Source organism: Sinohyriopsis cumingii, chromosome 9 (assembly GCF_028554795.1).
Source record: "Sinohyriopsis cumingii isolate HCF-2022 chromosome 9, ASM2855479v2, whole genome shotgun sequence".
Lineage (NCBI taxonomy): Eukaryota > Metazoa > Mollusca > Bivalvia > Unionida > Unionidae > Sinohyriopsis > Sinohyriopsis cumingii.
This window is the reverse complement of record NC_142969.1, coordinates 65,361,583-65,386,772: the sequence shown is the minus strand read 5'-3', so window position 1 is coordinate 65,386,772 and position 25,190 is coordinate 65,361,583. Positions and strand designations below refer to the sequence as shown.

At 33.3% G+C, this 25,190-nt stretch overlaps 1 protein-coding gene across 3 annotated transcripts in view; it reads left to right on the top strand.

Annotated features, from left to right (window-relative positions):
• The window catches only part of LOC149791930 (xanthine dehydrogenase/oxidase-like), a 71,522-nt gene extending 55,426 nt beyond the window's left edge, over positions 1–16,096 (top strand). For all 3 annotated transcript variants that reach the window (XM_089970449.1, XM_089970450.1, XM_089970451.1), the window contains 10 exons: positions 955–1,100; positions 5,387–5,468; positions 5,683–5,778; positions 7,959–8,087; positions 8,943–9,017; positions 11,279–11,331; positions 11,833–11,950; positions 12,950–13,036; positions 14,023–14,190; positions 14,568–16,096. In XM_089970449.1, coding sequence (XP_089826575.1) covers positions 955–1,100; positions 5,387–5,468; positions 5,683–5,778; positions 7,959–8,087; positions 8,943–9,017; positions 11,279–11,331; positions 11,833–11,950; positions 12,950–13,036; positions 14,023–14,190; positions 14,568–14,744 — 1,131 coding nt within the window. In that variant the 3' untranslated portion in view covers positions 14,745–16,096. The remainder of the gene's footprint in view (positions 1–954; positions 1,101–5,386; positions 5,469–5,682; positions 5,779–7,958; positions 8,088–8,942; positions 9,018–11,278; positions 11,332–11,832; positions 11,951–12,949; positions 13,037–14,022; positions 14,191–14,567) is intronic.
• The last annotated feature ends 9,094 nt before the right edge of the window (positions 16,097–25,190 follow it).

The following is a 25,190-nucleotide window of genomic DNA, read 5'->3' as shown; positions in this document are numbered from 1 at the left end:
TAATATTCCTTGTTTTCTGTCTCGAGGGTATAGAAAAATACAAGTATTTCATATACCATAACCATTATAGCAGATGATGCCGCATTTAGTTGCACATGTACAACTTTGATTTTCAAGTTTGATTTCTAATTATCTCATTAACGAAATAGATATATTTAACTGAAAGATATTCTGTCTATACGAGGTGGTCGGTTCTCACTTGCTTCGAAATAAAAACATCCACGAACCCGATAAGGCCATGGCATTTACTACTATATAGGTAAACCCAATCCCTTCCAGAAAATGAAATGGGTGGTTCCTTTTGCTTGTGATATTGTTAATGACACTGAACCCTCTTTACATTCTGCTATTGAGAGGCTTACAACTAGCATGATTTCAAACAACTTCACAGTTTATGCTTCAACATGTATTGAATTAAAATTGATTGTGGCATGGACCTGTACTCGTGCGCTTTTCAATCAGGTCGATGTACAATCTGTATGTTTCATCATGGCTTTTAGCAATGAGTATTCGAGGTGCGTGCAGAAGTTTTCGTTTTCTAAACGGTGCACAAATCTCGACGATTCTCAATCTAAGTTGAAAAAGGCGTGAGGTCGGAATGGCATTCATCTTTTAAGTAAAGGAACGAATCAGTTGGTAAAAATAGCTACAAGTTTTGTGTGAGACTGTTGATGTGTCACAATTACAGAAAGCACACTCAATATAATCACCGGCTACAAATTCTTTGTACTAAATGGATTGGAATAAAATAAAAAAAACATTGTATTTAAGACTTTTACAAGACAATAATCCCCAAGCTTAACTTGATTTTCAAAATAAAATCGCATAGCTACTGCTTGATTTATTTAATCTGTTTGCATTATCAAGTTTGTGTCCTTGAAAAACTTCAAAAAGGAAACACCGAATAAATTCAGTATAAGCCTGATTATTAGATACATTCTCTTCTTCTGACAGGTTAGATATGCAAATCATCTGAAGGAAGGTGACGTTTTATCCTATGGCATGTCTTTGAAGAACTGTACTATTGGGGAATGCTGGGATAAATGTGCCATGGACAGCAGATATGAGGCCCGCGTTGAAGCGGTGCAGCAATTCAACAAGTTAGAACATTTATGAAATATTATTGTATATATCTTACATAATTACTTCTATAATATGGTCTGTCAGTCTAAAGTTAATTATTTCATTAATCGTGAGGAAAGATGACTCTCACGAAACTATCAAATTTAACCTTATTTCTTTTAAATTGACACTTTACGGTTATGTACAGTTAGTACTTGACGTATTTTTCTGACATTTGTATTCGTATTAAGCATTGTCTTATTAGGCTGTAGGTAATTTAGTAATGTGTTGGGTATGGATAGAGTCAGACTGGAATTATACTAGTCTATAAATAATTTAGTAATGTTGGATGTGGGTAGAGTCGGACTGGAACTATATTAGTCTGTAAGTAATTTAGTAATGTGTTGGGTATGGGTAGAGTCGGACTGGAACTATATTAGTCTGTAAGTAATTTAGTAATGTGTTGGATATGGGTAGAGTCGGACTGGAACTATATTAGTCTGTAAGTAATTTAGCAATGTTGGATATGGGTAGAGTCGGACTGGAACGATATCTAACCTGTAAGTAATTTAGTATTGCATTGGATATTGGTATAGTCGGACTAGAACGATATTAGTCTGCAAGTAATTTAGTAATGTTGGAGATGGGTAGAGTCGGACTGTAACGATATCTAGCCTGTAAGTAATTTAGTATTGCACTGGATATTGGTAGAGTCGGACTAGAACGATATTAGTCTGTAAGTAATTTAATAATGTGTTGGATATAGGTAGAGTCGGACTGGAACGATATTAGTCTGCAAGTAATTTAGTAATGTGTTGGATATGGGTAGAGTCGGACTGGAACGATGCAAACAAAATGCTAGCGACAAAACGCAGCACGTGATCATCTAAGTAATTGTAAACCTTAAGAAGGAATTATTTACCCTGGTCAAGCGTGTTTAACAAGTGCACGATAATGTTTTTATCTTTGCTTTTATCTCGTGTGAAACTTATTACAAAATTGTAAATGTTAGAACAAGTGAATCTGCACGTCATGACAAGGGTTACGAGCCTGTGCTAATGATATTTATCAACACGAAAATCTGGTACTTTATGCTTTTTCAAATGTTTTCTGTCATTTGTTTAGTGAGTCACAGCGTCGATGATTTGAAAACTTTAAAAAGTTCTCACTGATAGTGTTTCTACTTGTTCTTCACGTCATTCCGTCTGATATTCAAGCAAAATCAATCCACCAGTCAATGACATTAAAGTAATAAAAAAATATAAGCTTGGCAGTACTAGTTTATATGAATGTCACGCAGCGCGACCATCTAAAAAAAAATCAAGCGATATCTTCCAACGTGCACATTATATTGTTAGTACTAATTAATTTATTTACTGTTCTTGCCTATTCGACTCACGTTTGAGATTCTTATGTCGTTGAAAAAACCTCTCACGATTTTGCAATTAATAGGAAATTTACTCTCCCAAAGTCCAATTTTCGGGCAGATAGTATCCTTTATAAATACATGAACTGGAGATACAAAATGTACCTGTTCCATAATATACAAAGAAATTCAGAAACAGTCTATGATAAGTCACGGTATCTATCTCCTGACACTATGTTCCTGGTAACCTTCCCTGACACTATGTTCCTGGTAACCTTCCCTAGCACTATGTTCCTGGTAACTTTCCCTGACACTATGTTCCTAATCATTTTAAAAATTAACAGTAAGAAAGGATGTCATTTCAGATATTTTTTGAAGTTATTATCAAGCAGGGAGATTTGTAAGTTTTAAAAAACGATAGGCAATATTAATCTGCGATATGGTATTTGAGCCTATTTTTCCTGAGGAAATTTGTTTTGGTGTTTTTGTAAGTTTCAGAGTTGGCATGAGGCACCTACCACTATCAGCATCAACAAATTAATGCAAAAGTATGTTTTAATGTTTACATGCGTGGTCATAAAACAAAGCTTTGTTCCAGTTGATAGTTGGGGAAAAGACGCATATCTTTTCCTTTAATGATGACGATCATGGTTAGAAAACAGTTTTTTTTTTACACTGGATTTGTCAGAAAAAGAGACCAGTTCTAACCAAACCTTTTGATCAAAGCTGTTAATGTATCCATAAGAAGTTTTCTCGAGGAAAGCAAACATTTTCAGAGCGATTGTGTGCCAGGACTGCATAACATCGGAGTTCTTCATCAATATAATAGTTGTAATTGCATGTGTATAGAAGTATGACAAACTGTTGATAGGATAAAAAAGCACAACGGTGGATGTATTTTGTATATAGTTTCTGTTGATTTTAACTGAATTTTAAAGACCTTTGCACTATATTATGCTTTTTAAATAAATGATAGATGCCTTTTTATGGAGACACCGAAGCAGACAAATCTGGGCGGGTATCTACCTTTGCATTATAAGTCTGACGCTCAAGCGATTAGGCTACCACGGATCCTTTAAGTTATAAAACGTTCAGGGATATAGATCGTATCTGGCTCCTCCATAATAAACTTTTATTCGACTCAGATCTTACTTCAAAATATTTTCATTAATTAAGGGTCTGTATTTGTCTGTCTTGCTCCAGATTAGGTTTTGATCAATTAATAAACTACATTTGTATATGGATTCATAAATATTTTGATTAATTCAAGGGCAGAATTTGTCCAGTAAGAATATTTTGTCTGGAGAAACAATTGGTTACTTGTACTGTTGGAGTATAGGTTTGTGCCCGTCATGTGCGGAACAAGTACTTCGATTACAACATGCTATGGCTGGCGGAATTATAGGTGTTTTCATTCAGTAGAATTAGCTATACAAACACCGAAGGCAGTCAGTCGTGGGAACATGCTGATAATTAAATGAACCTTTTTTTTTCAAATAAAGGTTAATAAATCGTGTAACTCTTTGCCCTTTCATTTTACGAAAACTGCTGTTGAAACTACTTTGCATTTATATGTATCGGGCATTATTATGTGCTCATTGTTTTCTACGTTAACTTTGCATTGTCAGAATCGTTTATTATTTTACGATATTATTTTACGATATTGCACACCTTCATATTGCACTCACGTCCAGGACACATGTGCCAAATAGTGTATTAGGAACTACTTTGTAAACAAATCATGTACACTCGTGTAGCAGACGTTATATGTTTTGGTTGATTAAATTTGTTTCTGGATGAACTAAAGCAGATGTTTCGAGGACTGCCACATACCAGCTGCTTTGCTGCATTCTGCGTGAATTGTTTTGATGCAATGTTTCGGATTTTGGCGACAGACGCCAGATTTCCTAAAATTGCAGGGTACCTACAAATAACATGCAACTTACAAGACATAAATTGTCTCCTTTAGCATAAGAATGGCAAAAAATATACTTACAGTTTTACATCCTGAATTTATTCAAAATGTACTCTCTTAATTCTACGAATCCGAATTACATGAGTCATATCATAGGTTCTCAAGCTTGATTACCCATGTCGAAATTGGACTGTAATTTCGACTATATTCGAAGTGCAATTACATCCTCCTTACTGCACTCAAAATAAAATAAACATTAAATTCCATAGCGTCCTTTTGATAATTGCAATTGAAAGACTTCATATTTTTCTCACATTATGATTTCAAATAGTCAATGACAGAGCAGAAAACACTTGCAAATGTCAACACGCTTCTACCTCGCTGCTTTAATTCGATGTATTTCATGTACAATTTGCACAGATGAATCCAGTCCATGATCACGAAATTTCGTAGAATCGACAAAACATCTAAATCTGTTCATTCCAGATCAAATGGAAAAGTTGTTGTAATGCGCATTCATTCACAATATCACTCCAAGTTTCAATTGTAAGTAGACAAAAGCGCCATTTTTCTTTCGAAAGTTATGTCTAGCGCGCGACTAAGTTCAAATTTATCTGGGCGGAGTTATGTGCGAATTAATAATGTTGTTGTGTAATGATGAATCTGCGCTTGTGTATTTAGTTTGGAATACGGCATACATTCAGTTACTATGTTTCTTGTGATGTATTTTGTTATATAATTATGCCTTAGGTAGTAAAAGAAAATGAGTATATAATAAAAAGTTTACTGCATTTGTATGGGAAAATATGAACTCGTTTGGTTGGATGGATATACTGCACTCCCAAGGTCGTTCCGTATTCCATCCGAAAAACTCGTTCATATTTTCCCATACAAATGCAGTAACCTATAAATATTTCCCATGCCTCCACCCCACCCCACCCCCCAAAAAAATAAACTACATGGACTTTTCAATGCCTTTTGCTGTCATATAAAATTTGTTGAAAAATTATCACCAAGTGACAAGATTCTTCTAATTATTCCAGGCAGAATCGTTGGAAGAAGCGTGGTATGACCATGACATCCTGTAGATTTGGAATTGGGTTCCCCAAAATATTCATGATGCAGGTAAGTTAAAGTTAAAAATCTTATCATCATGTAAAAAGCAAGTCTATGATAATTTATTTATTTATTTATAAATGTTGCTGATAAAAATGTATAAAAAGCTATGCAATAAATTGTCGTCAATTAGCAGTAAAATGTTTTAAATACATAAGTATGGACATAAATTGTTTATTAATATGGTAACTACCTAGGTAATGTGTCCAATATGTGATTGCAGGGTGCAGCACTGGTTCATATTTACTTGGATGGATCAGTTTTAATCACAACTGGAGGAGTCGAGATGGGACAAGGATTGAACACAAAACTTATTCAGGTAACAATCTAGCTTTTGTACTAAAGGGTAACCTCAAACAAAATAATATCTAATTTTCCATGGTTGTAAATACTGATTTTTCTGTCACTTTTGTTTGTCTCCGGTGTCGCTAATTATAACCACGTTGATGGGTACAGCTCTCACAGCTCCTCTGTCTGTCTGTATGTATGTATGTATGTATGTATGTATGTGGGTGCGTGCGTGCGTGTGTGCGTGCGTATGTATGTATGTATGTATGCATGTATGTATGTATGTATGTATGTATGTATGTATGTATGTATGTATGTATGTACTTATTTATGTATGTCTGTATAGATGGATTGATGTAAGTATGGATGTTTGTATATATGTATGTGTGTGTGTGGATGGATGGAGAGATAGAGGGAGGGAGAGAGGGATGAGCGGGTGAGTGAATTGATGGATAGATGGATTATTTAACTTAATTATTCATTCTTCTATCTTGGTATAAATCACTGCATTCGCATATGTTCCTTGAACAGCGTAAGAAGTTTTTAAATTTGTGTCTGAGAACCCCAAACGTTATGCAAAGCAAAGGCACGTAAGTAAATATCATGGGTTTTCTCTTTCTGTGTCATTAATTATCTTCGTCTTGCTGTGTCATTAATTATTTTGTTTTCATGTGTTATTAATTATCCTTGTATTCTGGTGTCATCAGTTATCTTTGTTTTCATGTGTCATTAATTGTTTTTGTCTTCTTATGTCATTAATTATCTTTGTTTTCATGTGTCATTAATTATCCTTGTATTCTGGTGTCATTAATTATCTTTGTCGTCATGTGTCATTAATTATCCTTGTATTCCGGTGTCATTAATTATCTTTGTCTTCATGTGTCATTAATTATCCTTGTATTCCGTTGTCATTAATTATCTTTGCCTTCATGTGTTATTATTATCTTTGCGTTTCTGTCATTAATTATATTCGTTTTCATGTGTCATTAATTATCTTCGTCTTCTTGTGTCATTAATTATCTTTGTTTTTATGTGTCATTAATTATCCTTGTATTCCGCTGTCATTAATTGTCTTTGTCTTCATGTGTCATTAATTATCTTTGTTTAAATGTGTCATTTAATTATCCTTGTATTCTGTTGTCATTAGTTATCTTTGTCTTTCTGTGTCATTAATTATCTTTGTCTTTCTAGGTCATTACATATATTTGTCTTCCTGTGTCATTATCTTTGTCTTTCCATGTCATTAATTATTTTTCTCCTCTTGTGTCATTATCTTTGTATTCCGGTGTCATTAATTGGCGTTTTCTTTCTGTGTCATTAATTATTTTTCTTTTATGTGTCAAAATAACTGAATAAAGCATGTAAATCTATTAGTAAAACCGTTTAATATTTTTTTAAAACAGTACAGAATAAAAGGTTTTATTCTCTACGGTACCGCTATATTGCATTAAAACATCATATATTTCAAAGACGGTAGATTATTATACTCACACGCAGAATTCTCAGATTACACAAGTTTTTGCTTCAAAACATGTTTTTAAGGAAGGTCCTTTGAAATTAGGGATCCTTAGGAACATGATCATGAACTAGCAATATTGACATCGTCCATTAGCTTTCATCTTATCCCATACAAATTCAAATGATAATTACTATTTATGAAATTCACTAGGATATACAACTCTTAAGGGTCTCTCTTGTCCCATCAGTTTTATTATACAAGAGACGGAATATGTCCGTTGTAAAACAGTATAACGTGATCTACCAAGAATCGCTAAAACTTAACTTATTCCTGCATGTTCTTCCAATACATATGACAACGTTGTATCAGTTCCAGATTAGGTCAATTATGTCGAGTCTTAAAATGGTAAACACGAACATTGAAAACCAACCATTTGTATTGCTGCTAGAAATCTTTTGTGTGAACATAATAATTTTTCGAAATGAATTTACGTTGTGGATATCGTCAAATCAGAATATATGCAATGGTCATCTGTGATTCCATATATTTGCAATGTAGATTGCGAGGCATTGCCTATTGAATTCAAGGTAATTGAACATCCTCGTGTCCCACAAATATTCTTGTATAGAACCTTACTTATCTTAAAAAGAGCATATATTGCATCAACTCTGTTTTTTTTTTATTATTTAAAAGCACATTAAATTGAATATCTGAAATGAATAACCACGATATGCTTCCCATCCTCTTCACAGGTAGCATCCCGCGCACTTGGAGCTCCAATGGAGAAAATTTTCATCAACGAGACCAGCACGCACACTGTTCCAAATACAATGGCTACAGGAGGCAGCACCAGCACAGATATCTGTGGTCCTGCTGTCATTGTGAGTTCATTCCCACTCATCCACCAAACTGGTACAGACGACTTATACATGAGTGTGTGCTGGGTCTATTCCCACTCATGACGGCCTATCACTCAGCTGGCATGGAACATTACGTTTCGCTAACTGACGGCTCAATTAACAGCACTACTTGAGTGCATAAATGACTTGGGTGTGTGGCTCTGATTCCTTTCCCCAGGAACAATTAGCATCCTGCTGTGCAGGAATTAACCAGAGTCACATGCACAATTGTGCGCATGCCACTTAAATCCAAGACATCAATCAATCAAAAAACTGTGAGTTCGTGGGAAATTATTATCCTTGTTATTGTCTTTCTTATCTATAGCAGAAATGTATGTATTACATGTTTCTAAAAGCCAGGAAAATGTGATCATCATGTACATCTCTGTTTATATTCCACTAGATAATTGTATTATCTTGAAATAATCATTGGTATTGCATAATCAGTTCATTTCTATAATAAAACTTGAATGCACGTTTCTGTACGACCTGTATGTCTGCATATTGCTGTATACATATGCTAGATTAAAAGATCCCGTGGCCTTGAGTCACATATATAAATCATGACAACATCATTTGTAAAGGAGATTATGTAATCTGACACTATTTCTATGTTTACTTTTTCAAGGTAAGTGTAATAGAAGGAAGACAACACGTTTTTTGATAAAGAAGAATCAACGCTTGTCGTATATGCTTAGACTTGACTTCTAAAAAAATGTTAAACCTAAGTATATGCATTATCATGAAAAGATACAATGTTGTTAATTATCACTTCTATCCTATCTTTTTATGCTGTTGCTATCTTGGCGCATTTTTAAAAGAACGTTTTGCCCACAGGATGCATGCACAAAACTGAAAGAAAGATTGGCACCATTCAAGGATAAAATTCCAGACGGAAATTGGGAACGATGGGTAAGACTTGTTGCTAAACTTGAAGCAGAATTCTAAAATATGTTATGGCATATTCAGATACCAAAAGTCCTCCTCCTCCTCCTTACCCTCCCACTATTTGATAATGTGTTTTCTTTCACATCTTAACAAACATATGCAAAGATATGTATAAATCAATTTTACTGGTTTCTGTTATACCGCATGCTATATCTCTTGAATAAAGTGCGAAGCCATTATCTAATTCCCTCTGACCTCCCACTTTCCATATTCTTACAAGCTGAGATTGTCTTCAGATACGATACAATGTTGATTAATTAAAATAAAGAAACTATCACGCTCCTGAATATTTAATTGATTGCATATATTGGATCATACGAATATTTAATTTTGGACCATTTAGAATTCATTAATTTATGGGGCCTAATGTTATTTACACTACGCATGAACGTCAAAAACCAGGGGATAGCACTTGAGACATTTTAAAGGATATAAGATTTCTTTGTTCATGTCATATGGCAAATTTGTCACCTTCAATTGCTCTGTTGAAACAAGTTTTATTTTTATTTCAAACTTTCATCGCTCTGTTCATAAAATAATTCTAAAATGTACTCGTGACACCAAAATAAGATTTGCATCCACTTAAAATAACGGTCGATGGTTGCCGGGTGGTTAGAGCGTCTGCTTCGGAACCCCGGCCGAGTCATACCAAAAACTTATAAAAATAGTACTAACAGCTGCCTCGCTAGGTGCCCAGCGTAGTATTAGGACTGGTCGACCTGCTGTCGGGATAATATAAATGGGCATGATGCCCCAGTGCTAGACATCACTATAAACTACCACACTGCAGACATCGTAGCCATATGACTGAAAAAAGTATACAAATGAGTAAATATGAGAAATGATTCAGCAAAGTGTAAGGCATTTCAATTATATGTTTGCAGTAAAATGTTTGAAAGTTATTATATTTCTACTGATCCTTTGAATCATGACTATTATATGACGTTTGTAATCAGACAAGAATCAAATTATGAACATGAATGATATATTGATCTATCACCACGAATGATCAGTTTATACAAAAATATGAACGAGGTAAGATCACATCAAGAGTGATCAAATATCGTATTTATACAAACATATGGTAGAGGTATTATTATATCAAGAGTGATAAAAATATAGTATTTATACAAACATATGAGTGAGGTATGATTATGTCAAGAGTGATCAATTATAACATTTGTACAAAAATATGAACGAAGTATGATTATATTAAGAGTGATCAAATATGGGATTTATACAAACATATGAACTAGGTATGATTATACCAAGAGTGATCGAATATAGTATTTATACAAAAATATGAACGAGGTATGATTATATCAAGAGTGATCGAATATAGTATTTATACAAACATATGAACTAGGTACGATTATATCAAGAGTGATCAAATATAGTATTTATACAAAACTATGAAAAAATAAGATTATATCAAGATTGGTCAAAATATAGTATTTATACAAAAATATGAAAATGATTTGATTTTATCAAGATTGGTCTAAATATAGTATTTGTGCAAAAATACGAATATTATATGATTCATCCATAAGAAAGAGGTATGAATTATTGAATTTTTACTCCATTAGTGATACTGAACTATTTGACTTCACCAAAAAATATTTAAAAACCGAACATATGCATATCGTGTCGTCCAATTCATGCACACGATGTATTTCCGGTTCCACCACTCTCGTAGAATGCTCAAGCAGCCACCAAGCAAGGCCCGCCCTCCTAGTATGCCCAGGCTACTTTTTCCTTCCAGTCTCTTGGTCCTGAAGCTTTGATCCGTCACTGTGATTACACCGATTCAGTTCTCAGAGCCAATGTCAACATCGGCCCAGCATACGGGCTACACGAAACCCCCGATTTATACTACTCCCCATATTAAGAAAACAGCTCTACGGCTACAGATTTCCACCATAACACAGCTTCTTGACAAATCTGGTTCTATTGCGATAAGACAACATGAATTCCCTCTTTAAGTACCCAGGTTGTGCTGAAGATCCGCAGCCAGAGACTGCAGGCACTTTGCGCATGCAGCAATGGGTAAACCCATGTTTTGAAATTGCTAAGACCAAAAACAAACTACCCTCGGGTAACGCTGTACGTGCAATGAAACTCAGGTATAATTTTGTTAATATATTATGCACAAACATGTTTGCACAATTCCTTGGCATCGCTGAGATGAAACTTAGGGACTAATTGATCATTTACAATCATTACAGGTACTTGCCGCATATTTCGAACGAGTGCAACTGTCTGTTACAGGCTTTTACAAGTAAGTTCATTTTACAATATAGCATCTACTTTCTAATGTTTAAAGAGCGCATATGAAACATGATATTCTACATGGCAGAAAGAATACTACATCGAATACTTGGTTATACACTATTAAGAATGTATTTAATATCTTCTGAAAGATAGATGCATTACAAAATTCAGATTCAGTTCTCTGCAGAAAAATAAAGAAGTATCCAATTAAAACATATTTTTTGGGGCGCTTGCAATTTTCTCTTGGCTGCAACACAAGCTGGATATATTAGTTTTTAATCAGCAATTTATTTCAGAGATAGTATTAAAATGCATGACCTACTGAAGAAAATAGAAGATTGAAGAATAAGTTAAATGTTTCTGACCTATTCACAGGTAACATTTTTCACACTAATATCTATCTTCAGAGATCTAACTATCCATTGCCACTGTTGAGCTTGATGAAAAATGAAAGATGAGATCTAAATATGATATGAAGAATAATCGACATTTATTGTTCACATTACAGAGCCAAGAAAGATTCTGACTTCGACTTAAAAGAAAAGACAGGCCAACCAAGCGATTACTTCACCTACGGCGTAGCTTGCTCAGAGGTGGAGATAGATTGCCTGACCGGTGAAAGTCAGGTAGCTTTTCTTCTGCATAGCAAACCTCTTCCCAATTTCGGTCAAACACACATAAAATAGGTATGCGGAGTCAAAAATCCATAGAACGGCTTTCCCTTTGTTGACTAATTCCTGTCAGATAATTAACTTATGAACTGTCAAGTAATTAATTTCAGTTTGTTTTTGTTTCATTATACCATCTTCTTGCCAGCGTAGGTAATACAGATGTCAGCAGTTCAGATCATTTGTCAGTGAATGGGTTAATCCATTTCAGAGTTATCAATAAGTGGTAATTAAGTTTTTAAACAATAAATTTATGAATTCCTTTTCAGGGAATTTAAAGTAAAACATTACGAACTACCTGGATACAGAAATATGTTTATTTGTGACCTATTATTTAGTAGCTAGTCATACGTTTTTTTTAAGGCAGTTCAAGTTATGCTTTTCCAGATAACTTCAAGCTATGCTTTTCAAGATAAGTCCAAGCTATGCTTTTCAAGATAACTTCAAGCTATGCTTTTCAAGATAACTTCAAACTATGCTTTTCAAGTCCAAGCTATGCTTTTCAAGATAACTTCAGACTATACTCTTCAAGATAATTCAAGCTATGCTTTTCAAGGTAACTTCAAGCTATGTTTTTCAAGATAACTTCAAGCTATGCTTTTCAAGATAAGTCCAAGCTACGCTTTTCAAGATAACTTCAAACTATGCTCTTCAAGATAACTTCAAGTTATGCTTTTCCAGACCATTTAAGTTAATCTTTTCAATGAAGTTCAAATTATGCTATCTGAAAATGTTCTTCACAATATTAACGATCGTTCATGGTGCTAGTTTCCAATACATCCTGGCATGAATTATGGTCTGGTGCGATGCTATCCTATATACCTTCGTTTTCTACCCAAAAGTGAAAATTTCATTTGGGACATTGCGTGTGTACCAAATACGTAAATTAATACTGAAGTACGAAAAGTAATGCCCGCACGATTTCTTTTAGATATGTTTTCTGTCTTTTCTAAACAGGTACTTCAGACGGATATAGTGATGGACGTTGGCAAAAGTCTAAATCCAACAATTGATATAGGACAGATTGAAGGGGCGTTTATACAGGTATTTAGTAGCTAACATCACATGGAGCACAGATGTGGTGTTATATATATATATATATATATATATATATATATATATATATATATATATATATATATATATATATATATATATGTATGTATGTATGTATTGTGCCATTAACTTTCGTTGCGTGCTTGTAGATTGCATAGGATCTCTAAATAGGTGTTTACAGTCAATAATAATAATAACAATAATAATAATAATAATAACCCTATTAACGAGTTTGGGGTCATATTCCCATTCGTTCAGTTGGATTCTTAGAAGAATTAAATTATTTCCCACTAGATGGATCGGTCAGGCGGGTTTTTTGCGATGTGAAATGTCACGTAGCGAGATGGAGACTTTTGCGTTTTAGAGCGGTATACGTGAATACAAGGTGATATGCCTTGATAATTAAATTCATTCTTATTTCATATATTCTTATTTTAATATCAATATGTAGATGTGTTTAATATGGGTTTTATATATAATTTGAGCGCAAACATTTGTTTGGATAGTTTATTTTAACTACAAAGCGTTTATTTACTCTGGATTAAAAATATTATTCTGGAACTGAAGTGAATTCATTCAAGAAAGTTGTGGACAATGTTGTATTAATACATCAAAACAGTTGGTACGTTAATATGTTTGAGGACCTGGAAGTCACTGGGAACACTAGTCACTGGGAACACTATTCTGTTTTACTTGTGTACAATTTTTTGTAGGATTATTTTGGATTTAACTCATAATGCTATACTTTCCTCTTAAATGTTCGTTTCTGAAATTTAGAGAATTAAATTATTTTTTAAGTTTTACAAAACTTGTTAGTTTGCCTCTTTCTGTTACTTAGTTTATGACCACAGAGTACTAACAGTAGTAACTGATATATATATATCATAATTGTAAATCCCGATTAGTTTAAAAACATACGATGATGGTTGCGAAAGAAAAAGATGTACCATATTTTCCTTTTCTTACATATACAGGGCCTGGGTATGATAACCTCAGAAAAGGTTGTAATAGCTGATGATGGCAGAATGGTCAACTGCAGTCCATTGAGCTACAAAATACCAAATGTCAGCGGCATACCAAGAAAATTCAACGTGGCCTTGCTGAAGAATGACATTGCTGTTACCCACTTATATTCTTCAAAGGTAGTCTCTACGAAAAACTAATGTGATCAAAATATTTCAGCAGAGTTTTAATTATGACTTGAATCTGATACATTCAAGTGATCTTTCGTGAAGTTAAAAAAGCTGGAAAAATATATATGCAAATTTTGCAAACTATTCCCCCCCCCACGATCGCCATGATATGTTACGTTTCCATTTAAAGAATTAAAAATGTATCAAATTAATTGGTCATTCAGTACATAGTCAAAAGAGTTACACATTTACCGAAAAATATGAATGTACTGTATAACGATAATAATCTAGAACTTTCTTTAAACCCCATTTCAGATTGCATCTCAGCGTCAAATGCTGATCTGTTGTTGTAAAAGCAATGTCAAACTATCTTACGTGTCTTGTAGGGTATTGGTGAGCCCTCATTACTGCTGGCTACCTCTGTCTTCATGGCAATCAAGGCAGCTATCCAGGAAGCCAGAAAGGAGATCGGACTATCGGGGTATTTTCGACTAGACTGTCCGGCCACTGTGGAGCAGATACGTCTAGCCTGTGGGGATCAGCTGGTGAAGTCCAGGAAATAGAGAAAATAGAGATGTTTATAACTTGTCTTCTGTAACTTGTCCATTTGTTGCTTTGTATAGAATATTTGTACTTTACGAATAATAACTCAATGCGTTTTTTAAAGGCATATGCTACAATAACAGAATGACGATCCAATAATTACAAATTATTGCTTCCTTGTTAGAAAGCTTACAGCTGATTCAGTAATTTTTATATCACAAAGATTTCAACTGAATGCACTAAAAGCCAATTTGCATGCAGTTTATGTCCTGGAAACTCTAGTGAAATGGTTGTTTTATAATAGACAGGTTTCTGTTGTGCTTTTTCAATGCTTTGGAGCGTTTAACTTATTCCAAATATATTTTAGCACTTTATCAATCACACTTTAAAAAAGTAAAATAATGAGTTCCAAATAGAAAGATATGTAAATTGTTGTACATGGTGTCACAGTGGTATCATTTAATTTCATGACAATCTTGGTTTCCTGTCATCATTGATTTCCGTTAAAGCTGCAAAATGATGTGCTCTAAGAAAAGAATAATACTTTCACACGGAACGTCTTATCATAAGCCAACTGAAGATAGAAGCATAGTATGACGTAGATCAGAAGGCTAATTTATTAGAACACATTGTCTGTATTTTATAATGGTAGTTCCAGATAAATGTCCGTATTTTAAAATGACCTCTGTATACTGAGTATCTCCAGATAAAGTGTCCATATTTTAAAATGGCCTGAAGATGTTGAGTATCTCCAGACAAAGTGTCCGTATGGCTTCAATATATTGAATATCTCGTGACACAGTGTCCGTATTTTATAACGGTATTTCCAGATAAATGTCCGTATTTTAAGGTTACCTCTGTAAACTGTATCTCCAAAAAAGGGTCCTTATTTTCAAATGGCCTGAATATATTGAGTATTTCCAGACAAAGTGTCCGTATTTCAGAATTAGGCACAGTCCCTACCACAGCGAACTAAAAAGGGTTATTTACAGGCACCTGTCAGAAAAAGTACATTAGTTTCTTAATATCTTCCTTCCCGGAGAAAACGTATTCCTGCCCTTGAATGTTTTCAGGTTTGTGCAGTTTTCGACTCACATATTTCTTGTAAACACACATCATTCTTCGGTTATTTGCATATTGTTGGATCGATACATACACACAAGGTTTCAATCATTAATTACTAATCATGACAATAAAAATGGGGTTAAACATAAATTTTATAAAAAATTATTTTGATAGAAAAAACTAACAATTCGGCCCATCAGTTTTAGTCCATTGTGTGTGATATACCCTTTGACCTTGAGAGGTACGCTAATTCATATAAACATTCGCTCTAGTTATGTTATTTTGTTTTTGTGAAATATTTTGTCTAAATGCCATTTCTGTGTCCCATAATGCTTTTAAAATGACATTTTAATTTAACTTTAATATATTCAATAATATTTCAGTGATATATAATGTCATTCTTGTGTCAATCTCGAATAAACTCAGTTTGTACAGCCTGTTAATAGACAATTTTATTTTCATCTGCTCAAGGTAAGGGGCAGTTTTCAGGGCCGGATTAAAGCCTTTGTGGGCCCTGGGCACAGCCAATATAGGGGCCCATAGCTATCCTGCCTTTTCAATATATATGGTTTAAGCAGTATTAACAACACTCACTGTGAAATCAGACGATAATATACATGGCCCTTTGAGCCTCGGGGGTCCTACCTGTAAAATCAGACGATAATATACTAGGAACCTTGAGCATCGGGGGTACTGCCTGTGAAATCAGACGATAATATACTGAGACCCTTGAACCTCGGGGGCCCTGGGCATGTTGCCCACTTTGCCCTATGGATAATCCGGCCCTGGCAGTATTGTAATGCCGAAAAGGTGGACACGATAGAAGTCATAGGAAAGGAGCTGTATCACGAAATAGAAGTTCATTATTGAGGAGTAGGTGTATATATCTTTGTTTAATATACGTATGCGCTTATATGGAAATAAACAAAACAAGCACAGTTTGTACAAGGGCCTTGAATTTCGGTTCAGCTCGCACAGAGACCAAAGAGTTATCTTTCTTAGACCATATATCGAGTTAGGAGCACTGAAGAACAAACTATACTTATTAGTGTTATAGTTCTTTATCATAGAATCCCTTTTTGATAGTTTTTTGGTTTGACATTGTATATTATCTAAGTACAGTGTACCTTCACTTGTAACAATGTTTTATAAATAAAGTAGTTTCAACTGCATTTTTACTGGGGTTCAAGTTACTGATATTGCATCTGAAGTTACATTACGGCTACACGTGTAATTACTTCAGTTTCATCTCTCACCATTACTCATAGTACGAGATCTAGTTTTATATTAACGTTATTACTATTACTACTGATGATGATATAACTATAACTTTTCTTCCACGAAGCCACTCTTTTTAATCTTTTTGAACTAATATTACTATTAGTACTAATTTTATCACTACCCTGAAATATTCCTGTATTTCTGCCTATGGGTCACGTTGTTACAATAAGCCTTGCTTTCTCATCAGTTGATCTTGTATCCCAATACTCTGTAAAACCAAATATTTCTCGGAAAGGATATCTTCCTATTTCCTTAGAATTTTATTTATAATTTTTTTTTTTTTGCGTTTATATTTCACATTCTTTTCCTTTAATGTTCTTGTCTGAGTCAATGATTACCTTTTTCTAATCCCAGGGTATCCTGAATTAGTGTTTATAATACATGCCTTTCAAACTTTAATTACAGCAAATAATTTTGGAACTTATCAATCTGGCATTGACAATACTCGTTACAAAGTCACACCAATTTTTTTTATTATCAACTATCATTGAAATACAAAATTCGATTTAAATTTGAAACCCATAGATTACTGAAGACTTTCAGCACGGGACATAAAATTTTGTTTAATTCGAGTTGAGGCCAATAGCGGTAAATTACTGACTATTTCGGCACAAAGATTATCAAACATTATTGGACTCGAGTTAAATTTGATAGATGTTAGATCCTAAAATTTCAAAATACATAATATATAGAGATATAGGCATTTATGTCCCAGGGTTTAAACTTCATAAGATAATGATATAGGTATTTAAGTTCCATGGTTTACACTTCATAAGATAATGATATAGGTATTTAAGTCCCATGGTTTACAATGCATAAGATAGTGATATAAGTATTTAAGTCCCATGGTTTACACTTCATAAGATAATGATATGGGTATTTAAGTCCCATGGTTTACAATTCATAAGATAGTGATATGGGTATTTAAGTCCAATGGTTTACAATTCATAAGATAATGATATAGGTATTTAAATCCCATGGTTTACACTTCGTAAGATAATGATATAGGTATTTAAGTCCCATGGTTTACACTTCATAAGATAATGATATAGGTATTTAAGTCCTATGGTTTACAATTCATAAGATAATGATATAGGTATTTAAGTCCCATATCTTACAATTCATAAGATAATGATATAGGTATTTAAGTCCGATATCTTTCATTCCATAAGATAATGATATATGTATTTGAGTCCCATGGTTTACACTTCATAAGATAGTGATATAAGTATTTAAGTCCCATGGTTTACACTTCATAAGATAATGATATAGGTATTTAAGTTCGATATCTTACAATCCATAAGATAATGATATAGGTATTTAAGTCCCATGGTTTACACTTCATAAGATAATATTATAGATATTTAAGTCCCATATCTTACAATTCATAAGATAGTGATATAAGTATTTAAGTCCGATATCTTACAACTCATAAGATAATGATATAGGTATTTAAGTCCCATATCTTACAATCCATAAGATAATGATATAGGTATTTAAGTTCGATATCTTACAATCCATAAGATAATGATATAGGTATTTAAGTCCCATATCTTACAATTCATAAGATAATATTATAGGTATTTAAGTCCCATATCTTACAATTCATAAGATAGTGATATAAGTATTTAAGTCCGATATCTTACAATCCATAAGATTAGATATTTAAGTCACATGGTTTACACTTCATAAGAGAATGATATAGGCATTAACTTTCCTAGCTTACAATTCAGAAGATAGTGATATAGGTATTTAACTCCATGGTTTACACTTCATAAGATAATTATATAGGCATTTAAGTCCCTTGGTTTACACTCCATAAGTAAATAAATAAGTACGTGCGCACACACACTCACACACGCAAGTTTTGAAGAATATATATATATATATATATATATATATATATATATATATATATATATATATATATATATATATGACTATTCATTTTCTGTGTACAGTGGCAAACATTATATTTTTATTATTTTTTTTTTTTTTTGTTATGTTCTTGGTGCAGAAAATAAAGACTAACATGCGCATCTTACACTGGGAAGATATAATACTTACCGGAGCATTTCATGTTAAACTTTTCTTACCAGGAGTGTACATAGAAAATCACAAAAATTGAATAGGTGCTCATCTCAATTTCATCGCAATTTAAATATTGCTTTACTCTCAACTCAAAAAAGGAACAAATTGAAATCTCATATAAATAATTAATTTACATGGATTTTACTGCATGACAATATAATGATAAAGCTATAAATCTCATGTGAAAGAAGTAATAATCAATATCAAATGGATATATGAATGTCTAAAAATATCACTACTAAAGTAATAGTCTATAAAAGATTCCAACGAGACTGAAATTACGAAATCCACTAATGGCCATAATCATGGTGCCGCCATTAATAATTTATGTACGCTTTGCTTTCAAATTGTCAAGTACAGTCAAGCTTATGCGATGATGCTGACTCTAGGCACTGTGTAAATATGTATTCTCTTTCGTAATTTGTATTAATTCCTGTGTCAATCCATCGATATTAGTGGCGTGAATGACCATGAAAAGAAGTGGCTCATTAGATTTTTGAATTCTGCAAAACGTCATGCTATTACATTCGTAATTCAATTGTCGTGCGTAATATGGATGAATATCAAATCGCATATTGCATATAAATAACGCAGAACGTTTAATGAAAAATTATATAGTCACACGTTCTGTACTAAGTTTCATTATCATAAATATTTTTTCCTTAAATTTTACGAAAAGCTCAAATCCGTACACATTTTGTGAAAAGCTGCAAATGTAAGTTATCCCATTGCTACATTTTTGTAAGCCATTATTGCTTAAAAAAATCTCTGTCAAAATGAACAGGCCATGTTTTCGTACCTTAACTTTCTTAGAGTATATCAAATCCTTTAAGACCGGTCAGGACTCTTCTTTACCATATTTCCAGGTTCCGTTTCATGTCAAAAAGGTATTTTAAAATTTTGTTAAATTATATGTTTTTATATTGTATTGAGTTTCCATAACAGTTTCTCCTTTCTCCCTAATAACATAATGCAAACACCGATTTACATAATGGCATTGGTTTGGTTTGACGAACAAATGTAAAAGCTTCACAAAACTAATTCTTTTCTTAAACTTTTAATAGATCTAGAAGGTCACATACGATGTTAAGTAAATTCTTTACCTAGCTAATATTTTTTTCTTTTTAAAATGATTGTCGTGAAACATTAAAGGTATTTTGAGGCCTTGCCATGAAACAGTTTGGGTTGCATGTATATTGCATAATAACTGAAAATAGGTGTTGACAAGTTTCAAAATCAAATCGTAATAATGAACCAATCAAAAATTCGGTGTGTGTGTGGGGGGGGAGAGTTCCATGAGATATTTCGGTGAGGTGGGTTCTGTTCTGACATAAATTATATATAATGTATTGCGGCATGTATCAAGTGGGAAAATACTGCGATGTAGAGCCTAAAGGGTGTATATAAGAATGTAAAAGTAGACAGTTCATTCTTCTTATTTCCTTTTTTCTTGTTTTAATACCAAATATGTTTAATGCTGTGAATAGATAAAATTTGAGGGAAAATATATGTTTGGATTATTCAGTGGAATAACAAAGTGCTCATTGTCTCTGGACTAAAATATTATTCTGGGATTATTGTTAACTTATTCAAAGGAGTTTTTGACGATGCCATTGTGATACATGATGGCTGTTTGCACATCAACACATTTAATGACCTGGAATTCGATCTGAACACTAGAATCTTTTGGACATGTGTTGAACACTTTAGAATAGTGTTAGATGTTGTTCATTATACTGTTAGTTCCTCTTAAAAGTTTATTTTATAACTCAAGAATAAAATTATATGTTCAGTTTTACTAAACTTATTGGTTTTACTTCTTTCTGTTACTCAGTTTATGACCATATAATCATCAAAAATTGGGGGCTCGTCAGGAATACAAATTACTCAAAAACTGTGAAAGAAATTCAATTTAAAATAATTAAATTCATTTTTTTTCGAATTTTCTTAATTCTTGGTATTTTGTTTTCGCATAGTGAAACCAACAAGCTTTCACGATGTCATCTAGAGTGAAGAGTTTTGTTTCTATTCCTACCCAGGCAGGGTTGGCGTATTTTAACCACCACGAGTTGCTGGAGCTTTCCAACGACTATTCTATTTCGGAAGTTAAAGCTTGTTTGGTAAAACAATAAATGAAAAAATATTTTGGTCCATTATTATGTCGAAAAGGAAATGTTTGACACAAGTCTTTGAGTTTGATTAGTAAATTTCTAAATGATTTTGAAATAAAAGCAATATAACTGAAGTTAAAAAATCCCACATGGAAATAGAGTTAAGAATGCATCAGTTTAAAAAGGAAGTGATGGAAATCCAGAATCAAAAAAGATGAAGGAGACGGAGAAATAGAAATGGACAATACAAATGAAGAAAGTCTTAGAGAAATGACAGTTAAGATCAAAGAAAGACAAAATGAGACACCAACGAAAATGCAAAAGTATAAAGAGAAAACTGGAAGAGAAATACAAATGTAAATGCAGACTGAAGAATTTGAAATGCAGTTGAAATTAAAAGAATATTAGTTGGCAAATGGAAATCACTCCCCTCACGAAAGTTCAGGTTTTGATGTTTCCACAAATATGAGATTAGTACCTCCTTTCAAAGAAAAAGTAGCAGATTAATGTTTTCCTCATTTTGAGTAAATTGATGAGAATCTAAAATGGCCAAGAGAGCAATGGACATTGTTATAACAGAGTGTATTTACTGTCGGTACATGAAAGCGCTAATTATGATGTAGTTTATGAATGTATCTTGAAGGGTCAAAAGTTGGTATCTGAGTCATAGCGACGAAGTTTTATGAACTGCAAGCAAGAAACTTACCAAATCCTTCTCGAGTTTTTGGGTAAAAGAACAAATATATTATAGGCGTTATGCATCTAAAAAGATTGATAAAGATTATAGCAAACATAGAGAACTCATAAAAGTCGAAGATTTCAAGAATTGCATCCATAGTGATATCAATTGTGGAATGTGCTTCTCGTCCAGCTGACGACTATTCCTTGACTCAGAAAGTAGACTGTAGTGACTTTGGTTTACCCAATCTTATGGATTCAGAAATACTAAACAATCTGTATAAAAGCGTTCATATCTACAACCAGAATAAACGGATGTAGTACAACAGTTTTTGTGTGAATATGAGCACCTGTTTCCAGATGCTCCAACAACCATCAAGAAAAATCAACCAGGATGCCGGAATTGAAGAGTCACACCTGTGAAACATCGAAAGAATAAACGAAATTTCGGTATTTAGAACTCCAGACGGACTTTATCCATAAAAAGTGATGCCGTTTGTATGAAAATTTATTTTCTGTCAACATTCCAGTGCTTAATGAACATGATACAATTTGGTCGAGATAAATATGATGCATACATCGATGACGTTATTATCTACAACGATAAATGGAACAATCACCTGGAAACCATTCGTAAATTCTTTGATCAGCTCATTCATGCATATCTGACAAATAAATAAGAAAACTATGAGCTTTGCCGTGCTTGCATTGTATTGCATAATTACAACATACCGTTGGACATGGTTAAGTAAAATCTGCAGAAGTTAAAATCATTGCTCCCCCTGAATTCCCGGTGTCTCTCAGTTAAAAGCAACTAATGCAAGTTTTGGTTATGGCTGGATGTTATCGGATACTTTGTTCAAATATCTTCACAACTGCTGAAACCGTGACAATTTGTTGAGTAAGAAATCCAAAATTCATTGTACTGACTAATGTTGGACGCATTTTGGACAAATTACTATTCATAGTTCATCAGTTCATTCAGCTACAAACTTCAGTTAATTATTTGAAAAATGTCTGTTGATGCAAGTGATGGTTTAGTGTTGATTCAAGAAGACAAAATTAGTGAGGATCATACAATGCTTTTTCTTACGTCGAAAAATGGTTAAACAAGGCAAGATAAATTATTCCACAATTGAGAAGGACATTTAGGCTTTAAGATTAGGTTTGCATCGTTTTCAAGCGTACTTTATTCAACTCATATATATATATGTGTGTGTGTGTGTGTGTGTGTGTGTAATTGACCAATATGTACAAGAAAGCTTTTTTCTTCAATAAATCTTTCTTTATTTTTATGAAAGGATTCACTTTGAATTAATATTAACATCTGTAGGTTTATTCAATGAATTATTTGCAGTGTTCACGAAGTGATTGTTGTTCTGAAAAAGATGGGATAAATTATGTATTGATCAATTAATGAGTGGATAAAGGATGAAAGACCCTGCAAGTTCTCCATTTATAAAAAAAAAAATCTTTTTTAAAATGTCTTAAATATAATTAGGAGAGAGATATGGGGGGGGGGGTAGACAGAAGAAGGAGGAGGAGGAGGAGGAAAGAAGGAAGCTGCTAATTTAAACAATGTCTAAGCAAAGAAGACACACATCTGCTTCACATATTTATGGCAATGAATGGGTGATGATGATGATGATGATGAAATAAAAAAATAAATAAATAAATAAAATAAATAAATAAATAATGGTAATCTTTTTCGCACTGTAGGACACATGCCCTAAAATGCATACAGTTTAATATGCGGTGCATCATGTCATGGTATGCATATGTACATGTTCTAACATTAATGTTTACATACATTTTAGATATTGTAAGAGTCGTACGACGGATTCGGTTCTTGTAACTGTTTAGTTTAATGATAGAGCTGGGTACCCCGAAAAATTTTGTACCGTGGTGTACTGCGGTATTTCAGACGGTTTAACGCAAATGTGTTAGGGACAATCGATTTATTGCCCTGGTGTAGTTGCCTGACACTTTAAAAAAGAAATATTTCGTATGTCAATAGTCGAAAAAAACCCACATCTTGCTCTGATTTATAGCAAAATAACACCACAGCATTACCATTTTATTATTTGAAAGAAAAATGTAATTATGAAGAGACAAAAGAAAGTAATATAGCTCAACTCAGCTCAAACGAAAATCGCAACACCCCTCCCCAATTTCCCGAAAATTAAATGGTCAGTACATTATAAGTGTAGATTATTGTATAAGTTGTACTCTAAAAACTGCAACTGCATAAGCTGACATTTTGTGAAAGACATTGGTTTACATTATAGAGCTTGTTGGTTAAGCTAGGAATCTGCAATTTGCTAGCTACTCTATTGTTATAACACGCAGCGAAACTTTGAATGGGATACTAACACTCTGGCGAGATATTTATCAAATAAGGTGTGTAAACACAAAACATACTTACTCAACTTGACAACGACGTAAAATTCCAAAAGAAAACAACTGCTCTTCTTAAAATCTTAGAGTAATTTTCATTCTTATCAAGGAATACATCTACTTAACACATTACCACAAGCGAGTAAATAACTAAAAAATTATTACTTTAATTACTAAATTGGTCCGAAATTCAGAATTTAATCTTTCGTAGCATCAGACAAATACAACTGTTTCGTAAAAATAAAAATGATTGTTTTTGGTTCATTACTCATAAAAATGAAAACATGCTGTTAAGGTCATCAGATTCGTATCATGATTACTCGAGGATTTCGTGTATTTTTTACAGACGGAAACCAGCAATGTACTGGATTACGACACCATGTAAATACCTTAAAAGCTGACCGTTACCGTGTTCAACTTGCTGACACCCCGTTTTGTTCATGTGGTGGGATCGAAACCAACATGCGCTTGCTCATGTTCTCTCCCAGTAGACAACGAGCTGATCTAATTAGAAATTTACTTTCAATGTCATGTGCAACTATTAGCTTAGATTGACTGTTTTGGGCAAAACGGCGATCAAATAAAAAAGAATTTTACATCATTTATGCAAATATATAACCGATACTAGACGACTCCAATAACTGACTCAAATCGTGGTTACTGTTGTTTGGCCTCTCTCTCTCTCTCTCTCTCTCTCTCTTACGTTGTCATGCTGAACATGTTGTATTACATGTATCATATAGGGAGATAGCTAATTGAATTACTTGTGATCAAGCCCATTGTATCCTATTGTGACAATAAAATATGTTTAAAACAAACCAATGTACCAGTACAATGCAAAAG